Source organism: Lissotriton vulgaris, chromosome 6, assembly GCF_964263255.1.
Source record: "Lissotriton vulgaris chromosome 6, aLisVul1.2, whole genome shotgun sequence".
Lineage (NCBI taxonomy): Eukaryota > Metazoa > Chordata > Amphibia > Caudata > Salamandridae > Lissotriton > Lissotriton vulgaris.
The window spans coordinates 1,154,559,725-1,154,571,799 of NC_141694.1; the positions used below are offsets into that span (position 1 = coordinate 1,154,559,725).

Genomic DNA, 12,075 nt, shown 5'->3' on the forward strand with positions numbered 1-12,075 from the left:
GTGATCCGACCACTCGCATGGCATAACGGACTGGACCAATATGTTCTTGTTCCTTGATAATATCCAGTCTAGCGTTGCTCCTTTTATATGTGTTGGTTGTGTGCAAGCTTGGGAAACATTTAGCTCAGTCAGGAAGTCTTTTAGAGCGATGATCTGTTTGTCTTTCTTGTCTTCCCAGTGCAAGTTGAAGTCGCCTAAGAATATGTCATTAGAGTGCGTGTCATTGTTATCCGTTATAATCTCCATTAGCTGGTCTATGAAGGTTTCATTATTTCCTGGGGGTGATACAAGGCGTGTAGAGTACATCTTTCGTTGTCTGTTGATTTTATATTAAGCCCTAGATATTCGCAAGATTCCGGCGGATCAGATTGTATTTGTTTGATTTCTATGTCTGATTGGTGGATACAGGCTATTCCACCACCTATCTTCTTTGGTCTATCTAGTCTCACTATGTTGTAGTGTGGGAGCAATAGCAGATCCATGCAGGGAGACGAAGATTCCGTCAGCCATGTTTCTGTTAGGATTGCCAGGTCAATTTCCATGTTAATGATCAATGCAGCGATGTTAGATGAGTGTTTTACTGCTGATCGACAGTTGAGCAGTAGGCATTTCAGATGTTTATTTGTATTGCTCTGGTCCCTTTCACTCACGTTGGTGGATAGCTGGACTTGTTGTAGGTTGTTAAGGTTTGGTTTCATTATCTTATGTTTCGCTGTTCTATTCGTGTCAATTGGTACTATTTTGATTTTCTCTCCCCCATCGCATTCTTTCGGCTCGTATGTCTTCAGCAATGCACGAGTTTCTTCTTCTGATATGTACCTAAGATTTCTGTCTGGTCTATTTTGTCGATCTATTAATGGCATGGTCCTTTCCTTCCTATTTCCTGGTGTTTTCAGCATTAATTCTTGGATATGTTCAACTTTAGATTGTGTGCCTGCCGTGATTTCTAGTATCTTTGCTATGGTCTTCAACGTGTTTTGGATGTCACGTGCCATGTTGTCAATTTGTGTCTGTATTCCTCTGGTGTCTGTCCTGGTCTGATATGAAGTGTTAACAGTGTACGCTCTCTTGTTTTCATCTTCACATTTTGGGTGGTCGAGAGGCGCGCTTGGTGTGTTCCTAGCTAGTTTTTTTGTAGTATATAGGGAGGGTGCTGGCGGGTTGGTATCTTCCATATCATTTGGTATTGTAATCCTCTTTAATGCCCTGTTGTTAGGCGAGGGCATCTCTTGTGGGAACCTTGTTGGTTCTTCCCCGCTTGCTTGTAGTGTCGTAGAATTCTCCGATTCTTCCCTACTTGCTTGTAGTGTCCTAGTATTCTCTGGTATTATTGAGGGATCTCTTCTCTCTATATTCTCTTCAATCATTTTATCTTCACCCTTCGATAGGTTTGCTGGTATCATTATTTGTCGTGGCCACACTTTTTCTTCCATCTGTGCTTGTGCCGGCACAGTGTTTGCAAGTAGACCCAAAGTTTCTGTGCTATCTGAGCCCTCACTATCCCGGCTGTCTCCTGTCTCAGTTGTGTCACATAGTGGCGCTAGGTGTTGAGATTGCTGTAGTTCTCTGGATAGCGTGAAGTCTGTTTCCTCTTGTGATGTTCGGGATGTGGTTCTTGTGTTTGCATAGGCCCAGGGATGCCTGTGCTGTTAGCGTGGGTGGCTTCTAATCTATCTTCATTTGCGGTCAGAGTATGTTGTTGTAGTCAAAAGGGGGTGGGGTCGCACACCACTCACTCATCAGCGGGATCGCCCCTAAGGACTATGGTCAGTGTAGTTTAGTATTCCGCGATGTATCCTTCTTCGCCATCCCTGGACACGTGTTTCGGGGTATTTACCCCTCATCAGCAGGGAATAGGCCATCTTCTTATCTTCTGGGGTTGCCGGTGGCTGCCAAATATTGCCAGGTCTAGTACCACACAGGCGCGCAGGTGCGGGGTCCCAGGCTCGTCAGCCCAACAGCTCGAGGGAGCTTTAAACATTTCAAAAGGGGGTGGGGTCGCACACCACTCACTCACCAGCGGGATCGCCCCTAAGGACTATGGTCAGTGTAGTTTAGTATTCCGCGATGTATCCTTCTTCGCCATCCCTGGACACGTGTTTCGGGGTATTTACCCCTCATCAGCAGGGAATAGGCCATCTTCTTATCTTCTGGGGTTGCCGGTGGCTGCCAAATATTGCCAGGTCTAGTACCACACAGGCGCGCAGGTGCGGGGTCCCAGGCTCGTCAGCCCAACAGCTCGAGGGAGCTTTAAACATTTCAAAAGGGGGTGGGGTCGCACACCACTCACTCACCAGCGGGATCGCCCCTAAGGACTATGGTCAGTGTAGTTTAGTATTCCGCGATGTATCCTTCTTCGCCATCCCTGGACACGTGTTTCGGGGTATTTACCCCTCATCAGCAGGGAATAGGCCATCTTCTTATCTTCTGGGGTTGCCGGTGGCTGCCAAATATTGCCAGGTCTAGTACCACACAGGCGCGCAGGTGCGGGGTCCCAGGCTCGTCAGCCCAACAGCTCGAGGGAGCTTTAAACATTTCAAAAGGGGGTGGGGTCGCACACCACTCACTCACCAGCGGGATCGCCCCTAAGGACTATGGTCAGTGTAGTTTAGTATTCCGCGATGTATCCTTCTTCGCCATCCCTGGACACGTGTTTCGGGGTATTTACCCCTCATCAGCAGGGAATAGGCCATCTTCTTATCTTCTGGGGTTGCCGGTGGCTGCCAAATATTGCCAGGTCTAGTACCACACAGGCGCGCAGGTGCGGGGTCCCAGGCTCGTCAGCCCAACAGCTCGAGGGAGCTTTAAACATTTCAAAAGGGGGTGGGGTCGCACACCACTCACTCACCAGCGGGATCGCCCCTAAGGACTATGGTCAGTGTAGTTTAGTATTCCGCGATGTATCCTTCTTCGCCATCCCTGGACACGGGTTTCGGGGTATTTACCCCTCATCAGCAGGGAATAGGCCATCTTCTTATCTTCTGGGGTTGCCGGTGGCTGCCAAATATTGCCAGGTCTAGTACCACACAGGCGCGCAGGTGCGGGGTCCCAGGCTCGTCAGCCCAACAGCTCGAGGGAGCTTTAAACATTTCAAAAGGGGGTGGGGTCGCACACCACTCACTCACCAGCGGGATCGCCCCTAAGGACTATGGTCAGTGTAGTTTAGTATTCCGCGATGTATCCTTCTTCGCCATCCCTGGACACGTGTTTCGGGGTATTTACCCCTCATCAGCAGGGAATAGGCCATCTTCTTATCTTCTGGGGTTGCCGGTGGCTGCCAAATATTGCCAGGTCTAGTACCACACAGGCGCGCAGGTGCGGGGTCCCAGGCTCATCAGCCCAACAGCTCGAGGGAGCTTTAAACATTTCAAAAGGGGGTGGGGTCGCACACCACTCACTCACCAGCGGGATCGCCCCTAAGGACTATGGTCAGTGTAGTTTAGTATTCCGCGATGTATCCTTCTTCGCCATCCCTGGACACGTGTTTCGGGGTATTTACCCCTCATCAGCAGGGAATAGGCCATCTTCTTATCTTCTGGGGTTGCCGGTGGCTGCCAAATATTGCCAGGTCTAGTACCACACAGGCGCGCAGGTGCGGGGTCCCAGGCTCGTCAGCCCAACAGCTCGAGGGAGCTTTAAACATTTCAAAAGGGGGTGGGGTCGCACACCACTCACTCACCAGCGGGATCGCCCCTAAGGACTCTCTTCTCTCTATATTCTCTTCAATCATTTTATCTTCACCCTTCGATAGGTTTGCTGGTATCATTATTTGTCGTGGCCACACTTTTTCTTCCATCTGTGCTTGTGCCGGCACAGTGTTTGCAAGTAGACCCAAAGTTTCTGTGCTATCTGAGCCCTCACTATCCCGGCTGTCTCCTGTCTCAGTTGTGTCACATAGTGGCGCTAGGTGTTGAGATTGCTGTAGTTCTCTGGATAGCGTGAAGTCTGTTTCCTCTTGTGATGTTCGGGATGTGGTTCTTGTGTTTGCATAGGCCCAGGGATGCCTGTGCTGTTAGCGTGGGTGGCTTCTAATCTATCTTCATTTGCGGTCAGAGTATGTTGTTGTAGTCGTTGATCTCGTGGGTTCTCTACCCATTTTTTAAGCACAGGGAATATATTGTCAAATTTCTCTAAATCGTCATTGGATGCTTGTATAAGCACTATTCCGTTCTTGTATAACGTGATACAGAGGTTTGCTCTTAGTCTAGGTGATGGAGTGCTCAATAGTTTTGTGCCATGTGGTATATTTTTAATATTTTTTATGTTGAGTTTCTCTATCAAGGGGGTGTGCCATTTAGCTGTTTTTCTGGAGAAAAATATCAGGTCGTTGACTATTATGCCTTTGCTTAGGTTAAACGGAGGGGTCTGAGATCAGAGTGTCAGGGTTTTTCCTCAACATGCTGCTTAGTGGGACTTATATCTCATCATGTCTTGTATTGGTGTTCCTCTTGCACAAACAGTGTGAGCTCTGAGCTCATGGCCTCTAGAAGTAAATATGTGTTTCCTACTTCAAACTACCAACTTGATGGTGGCCCCTTCATATCCGAAGCATTGAAGAGGTTCACACTTTCTTCAGAAGAGACTTGCATTTTATGTTTTTTATTGAAAAGGTTGTCCATACCCTCTTTCAGATTAGACGTAATTCCTCTTTGGCTGATAAAAAAGGCACACAGTCTAGACTTTTCTGTTGTGCTAGAAAGGACAGAGACTAACAATTCGAAATGAGATCACTCCTTGGAGAGAGGGCTCACTGTACTAGAATATGTGGAATATTGCCTCTATTTAAACACACATTCCCATCGCGGACATTTGCATGGCAGCAACATTTGCCACTGTGTGCACTTTTGCTAGCAGTGCTGTTCAAATGCATCTTTTAGGAAGCTTGTTTGGTTGTGGCCGCTTCCGAGTATATGCTGTTCCCCTGCTGTCAGCGTAGTGACAAAACATAAAAACAACCATTTGGAAATTAGCATTACAAGTAGGAAAACGTGCCATAATGATGATTCCAGTTCACGTAGTCCTTGTTTGCTAACAATTTTGTACATTATTTTATATAATAACATTACTATAAACCACCCGGTTGTCCCATCCGTTTGCATTACATTTTATATATTGAAGAAAACGTTGAAACTGGCTACCGCAGTTGGGAGTATTGTGCTGTTGTACATGTGACAATCTCACTTGAAGGGCTTGAACACTCACTACAGTCCTAATTCATGCCTCTGGTAATTTGTGAAGAAGCAGAGCGAGGATTTAAAACATTAGAAAAGTATTGTTTAGCGTTTTAATGTTGGTTCTTAGGTACCATGCTTTCTTTTTTATGTTAGCTGATGCTTACCAGGGGAAATAATTATTCTATTACTCCCACTATCTCCATTTTATTTCTTCCTGTCCATCTTTCTGAAATATGAAGTATGTTCACCCAATAAGGTGAGAGGGGCTCAATTGACTCAAGGGAATATAGAAATCCCAATTATCCTGGGATCAGAATTCAGTATCTGTATTGCACCAAACCAAGCGGCCACAAAATATTTTAAAAAGGAGTATTGGCAAAGCCAGTAGGTCTCCCCTTTGGGAACTGCTGGCTTTATCAATGTCTTTAATGTTTTAATGCAGCCTGATGAATCACACAAGCTTGCAGGAAACTGGGAAGTAGTGGTGGAAAGAAGCAGCAATGGTTGGGAGAAGGTGCTGGTCACGGAACGCAACTCCAGGGCAGGAGTGGTGAGAAGCAACAGGCAAGAGAACATGGACGTGAAAACAACAGCAGGAAGTAAGGAAGGATACGTGCATTATGAGGGTACAGGTAGAAACACATGGAAGAGTGAGGACAACCTGGAGTGCAGGGAAAGAGAAGCACACTAGGGAGATATCTACAAAAAAACATACATTCTGATAGAATGCTAAGCTGAAATCGCAGCATTTGAAAACAAACCTGTGGAAATACAGAGGCCAATGATGGTACAGAGACAATTCTTCTTGGGAGGGACAAACACAATAATGACACACTGGGACACGAATAATAGGCAAGCAAATGGAAGGGACAGGAAATCCAACCAGTAGTAAGCAACGGACGGGCTCCAAGAACAAGTATTTGCTTGGTAAGCATACATTATGTCTCTCAGCCGCGGGCGAATGAGCTGTTTAGTAGGCAAGGCAGAATTATTGTGCACTATTAATATTTTTACCATTTTGTTAGGACAAACATTTACATTGAATTTTTATGTCAGACTGCTGGTTTGTGCTGGAAGATAATACATTCATTTTAACTACACATCACAATCCCTGCTTAGTGTTTTATGAAAAATATATTTACATAAAGCTGATGCAAATGCGGAAATTCAAGACAGTCATGTGTTATATTTGCACTAATTTAATTTGAGAAGGTTGAAATATATTACTACGTGTTTTTGTTTTTCTCTAACTTCAGCCAAAGCCTATTTATGTGCCACAAGAAAGTCATACATCTGACGAAGATAATCAAGGAACGATAAAGAGGTGTCCCGTTTCTGAAAGCCCAGGAAGGCCAACGTCGTATGTACCTCCCAGGCCACCGCCCCCTAGATTGCCTCCTCATAAACCAAATATTTTAGGTAAAGAGAGCTTGCAATCACTAAACACTGTAAATGCAGGTGCCCAATAAACTGTAGCCATATTCGGCCAGAAAATTAGATTTTTGTTGTTGTTGTTCTCTAATATCAGGTCTGCCTGTAAGATAGCTCAGCGAGTTCAGCTCTTGTTTCTGTTGTCAACCTATAACCCCTGAATCACAGGTTTAGGTCTTGTTGGGATTATCTCGATCTTTAATTCTTTCAGGGTTACTAAAATCAGTAGTTAATCCTTCAACTGTCATACATTAAGTACATTTGAGTAAGGTAATGTTAATCATTTATAATAATATACTTTTGCAAATCCGTAATAAAAAGCGTTATATAAAAGATGTTATTTTCCCCATTAATACTGGTTTGTGTAAAAAAAAGTGCAGACTGTCGTAGAATGCCTCAATTTTTACAAAGTGCGAACTTTTGATTTTCATTTAAACCTTTGATCCGTCCATATCGTTTCACTTTAACTGTTTATTTTCCAAAAGCGTGGTTCGTTGTGCACACAAGGAAAGTTAGGACGTTCTGTCCTCTGAGTTAAGGTCGGCAGGTTGGAATTTGGGTCGACGGGCAGGCTTGTAAAATACTGAAGAGGAATCTCCTAAATATGCTCTCCGCATACTGCATAATACGCGCACAGGGCCTAAGATAACTTCGGTATGCAGTTTGTGCGTTTCCCTTTGTACTGTCAGCTTAACTAAAATGTCTTTCCACTTCTTGATTAACCTAGTTACACCTGCATCATTGAGTTGCTTTGTTTCACATTTTGTTAATTTAAGAATGACTAGGGGTTAGATTAGACGCATCTGTGATGTGCTTTCTTTTATTATTGTGCAGCCGTGTTGATTCTGGATCTTGTCATAAACCTTTTTGGATTAAACTAGATCCTCCAGTTATTTCTGTTCTTTGGAAACATTAAAGTTTCCATCGTACATTACGGGTAACTGATGATTGTCTGGTTGGCAGCTGAGTCTAGATCAGCGGCGTGGCTGTTCCCTGCTAGACTATCTGAAATGGAAAGGTAGAGTAGTTCAAACAGAGCAATATCTGCCTCTTAGCACTCTAATATCTTGCAGTCCATCTCCTCTTCCTAGTCAGCCACAGCAATTTAACTCTTTTGTTTTATTGCCCTAATCGAATACATCCTTCCTGTGCCTAATTTTCCTCAGAAGGATTGGTATCTTTACTCTGTGCTCTGTTGTACATCATAAATATTCTAACAATGCTGAGCTGATCCACCTCACGTTGGCTATGTCCGTGTAATCTTGTGTCCTGCTTTATGATACACAATATTTCTGCATCATAAAAGTTTACACTCAATACGTAGTTTGTATTTAAAATAACTATAATTCATTGCCTACAGTAAATTGTGATTGCTGATGCTAAAGAGTAAGTCCCAGAGCATGGAAAATGCATTTTAACATTTCCTGTGTAGTTGTAAAGTGCTTGTTCACTGTGCATGATGTATTAATACTATATAACACATATTTATTGTTAACTAACTGAGTTGTACTCTTTCTATCAACTTTGAAAGAAGTAAAAGGCTAAGTGGTCCCCCCATGATTCGAACCTTTGACCATAAGGTCAGATACTGACACAGTGCACTGAGCCATCAATTAAGATCCCACTTTATTGATTACATATTGTCAACAAAATCATATAATTGCATTATTTCAGCAACAGAAGTTCACAAGGGAAGCAGTCCACTGTTTCTAACATCATGCCTTTTTTTAAAGGTAATGGCGTAAATTCATTGCAGCCGAATGGAGATCGGGAGGGTTCCTCACTTCACTGGCAGAATGAGAACCGAGCCACTACTCAACCAAGTGCTCAAACAAGAAAAGAAAAAAAAGATGTATTGGTTGGTATTTTTTTAAAAAAAACATTCTTTTGCTCATTAGTAAATGTACCCTCTGACTATGAATAGGATGAATGTGTTAATATTGGGCTCCCGATTTTCCATCCCTGAAAGAAAAATAGTCAGACTGATTACTTCATTTTACTGTCATCCATTGATTCTCATTTTATGGAGAACTTTGTGCCGTCTTTTTGAGGTATATAGTGGTCTGTGTATGACCCAAACAGCCAGTATTAAGTACCGCAGATCATGGTACTTATCACACCCGTTAGATGCCTTTCAATAGCTTCTCATGCAGGCTGTAAAAATAATTTTTGCTTGCCAAAATCACAATTTTATAAAAATTATAAAACAAATTATAGCAGCCATTTCCTGCAAATACTTCTGGCATCATTCAGGGCACAGTGTCTTATTCCCCCTCAGTCTCTGAAAGCCCTTGCCTCACTTCTCTCCTTTCAAGCTCTAAAGTCTCTGCGATTTTTATTTCTCAAACTGTGCTCTTCATACCTCCAGCTTTACTCCCTCCTTTGGCGGTAACACTCCTTTACTCCGTCTGATGGTTATATGTCGTTATAGGCCCAAAGCCCTAATACCTTAACCCTGGGTCAGAACCAAAATATTAGGCCATTTCTCCCATTGTGTTGGTAGCTCAATCCATCTGACTTTGTCTGTGTTGCTTTCGACCTCAGCAATCACAGTCTGAGAAGTAGAAAAAGATACGTAAATGGGGTCACAGAAGAAACCAAATCTAAGCAGTGAAAGCAGCCAGCATAAAATAAGGTGTTACACATTCTGTTACCCTAGTGAATAAGGATGTACTTCAAAAAGAGAAGTTGTCTTAAAATTGTTTCAACTGGATAAGAATAATTCTAAATGAGCAATGATCCAATACAGCTGTACCAATGCAAACTCCAGTAGAAGAAATTGTTTGCCAGAGCAGGAAAGTTGATGGATATCACTCAGTTTAAAATCTACGTACACAATAGGAACAGGAAGAGCCATATCGTAAGAACCACACCTATAATGAGCATCCGCTACAAGGGTATTTCCCTTTCAAAATCCTAGCAAATGAAACCTTTCTGAGGCAAGATTTTGTGGCTACAAAAATATAAGTTTTTCAGTTCCGCCATGATCTCCCACCTCAAAAGAGTCTGTATCGTATACAGAAAGGGCAACGGGAATAATGTCTTAGAAAGGTAATTTTCCTCCTGCTTATTATTTTTGGTTGAGGTTTTTCCACCACAAGCTGTGATTTTAGCTTCTATTTAATATGCTGCCACGGTGCTCATTAGTGTCACTTACGTCCCATGTTGCACACATATTTCAAATAGAGCTAACCTGGTTGTGGGACTCTGTTGTGATTCAAATGGCAATGCCTCGCATAAACTCCTTCTTTTCCCTTTTTCCACTCTCATATGTTGGGATTTTAGAATGTGCCTTCATCCTTGTCCAACGGATTCAGCCAAACATATGAGAAGTTGAATCAGTTCTTCTCAGTCTCTTTACTTAACGTGTTACACCATACTGCATATAATTTGTTTTTAGTGTTTAGAAATATGATTGAGCTAAGCATGTTAATATTGAAATAGTACCCAGATCCTTCATATTATTAATATTCAGTATCGACTCATGAACCAATTTGGGTTCAGCTTTTAAATAATTTAGCTGGGTTCATATTTTGTTCAATCCTAAAAGTTCATGAACTAAGGAGAACAGAAGAGCCAAGACTCATTGTGTTGTTAAGTTAGAACTGAATCCCACCAAAAGAATACCAGAGGCAAAGGTTTGGTATTGCCAATGAAAGGTCAGGTTTGATTCTTCTTGGCAAGACTGTAGACTAGCACTTAAGATTTTCTTGTGCTTCTCCTGACTTGGAACCTATCAACAAAGAGTGATTTAATCAGTAGGGCAAACTAGATACAATTAAATATTTCAAGGCCCACTGCAGAATTATACATCATGGCTGGTGACTTCGGTATGACGGATGATCTCTGAGTGGCTTTGGCGGAAGCAGGTTTATGGCTAATTAGATACATATGCAGTACTTAATGTTGTGGGTACACCACTCAAAGCAGCCTTCTTTACTATGAGAAATCACAATTAATTAATAAAAACGAAATTGTCGAATATCTCCAGTGATAAGCGTGAGCCTCCAACCCATTTTCCACAATTTAATTTTCTTAGTGAAATAACATATCAATAAAACTGTCTAATTATTTAGTATTTATGTTTACTGTTTATTCTGAACTTGGCTGAAAACACACAAGAGCACTCTGTACTGTTAATGATGGGAAAGTGTCGTTTTCACATAATGTGTCTGGATTCATGCTATTTTAACCCTTTCATTTGTCCACAGGAGGTTTAATTTTAGCTTTGATAATAGTGTTGTAGATTGTGAAGCATTCTGTTATTTGTCACATATTGCATTTGGTATTTTACATCATCGTGTTTGAAATATGTAATTAAACTATGTTTTTGTCCTAGAAGCCAGTTAGTAATGGACTCCCACCAACACCACAAGTTCATGTAAGTTAACTTTATTTTAAAATTACTGTTAGTGCATGTTTTTGGTTTGATATAAGCTTTCACTTGATCAGTGAACTTAATTAGGATGTGACCTGTCTTTTAACGGTATGATGCGATTTATTCACATTCGGCGTGTGGATGCTCAGTCATCAGTCATTTTTCATAGATTAGCACTTTGAGATCACTGAATAGAAAAAGTAGATATTTTCATTAAATAGAAAATCTGCTCATCGACATCCACCCTTCCTGTTTGAGGCGGAAGTCATGGGCAGCCTGTGATTTCTGTTGAATTTGGACTGTCTTAATTTGAGATACAAGGGCCCAGCCAAAGTGAAGTCTGGGTAGATTACAGGTTTCAATCTAGATCCTCTGTAGCTGTCTCAAGTTAGGGTTCGAATTATGTTATTATTACTCCTAAAACACGTATTTTCAAGTGTTTAGCTGCTTTCTACATTGTAACCTCTTCATGCTTGAGTCTTGGGGTATACGAGGAACACTTGTGTTGTTTATTCTCCCCTACATCAAAAATATTTTTAGATTTGTATTGCTTTAATTATATTCCTCACATGGCTGCCTTCTCAGGCGTTGGGCTACACCTGGAATTATTTGCCACAGTAACAAATCACTAGTGCCTGGTGGTGCCATTAGCATTGCTCACTGAGTTGAGGGAGATCACCAAAAGTGACATTGGGAGCACATATAAAGGAAGCTGAACCTAACATCTTGAGTTTGCATCACTTTAATCAACATGGTAACATCTGCTATGAATTAGTATATAGAAGAGTAAATTCCATTTTGTAAAGAGTCGGCACGTCTTTTTCTGTTGAAACACAAGCAAACAACGTTTTATTTGGATCATTTTGTACATTTCCAAATATAGATTTTCTACTACGTAAACATGCTTAAGTAAATGAGTGATTTTAGAGTCTCAGAAAATATTGCTTATTGGCGATGACCAAATACTCTTCCAACTGAACTCAGGTTGCAGCTTCAGTGTAATGACGTTGACACCATAAGGATAAGATTAAGAAGAGTCTGTTTCTCTGGGCATATCTGGAGCAGCTTTACACCACTTTTCCAAGATCTTTG

The 12,075-nt window shown here is 42.0% G+C and overlaps 1 protein-coding gene across 8 annotated transcripts in view; it reads left to right on the forward strand.

Annotated features, from left to right (window-relative positions):
• MAP4K3 (mitogen-activated protein kinase kinase kinase kinase 3) overlaps nt 1-12,075 on the forward strand; it is a 1,209,829-nt gene that overhangs the window by 587,579 nt on the left and 610,175 nt on the right. For 5 of the 8 annotated variants that reach the window (XM_086927230.1, XM_086927231.1, XM_086927234.1 and 2 more), the window contains 3 exons: nt 6,431-6,593; nt 8,339-8,463; nt 10,945-10,986. In XM_086927230.1, the coding sequence (XP_086783356.1) occupies nt 6,431-6,593; nt 8,339-8,463; nt 10,945-10,986 (330 nt within the window). The remainder of the gene's footprint in view (nt 1-6,430; nt 6,594-8,338; nt 8,464-10,944; nt 10,987-12,075) is intronic. The other 3 variants (XM_086927232.1, XM_086927235.1, XM_086927236.1) reach the window with 1 other exon arrangement.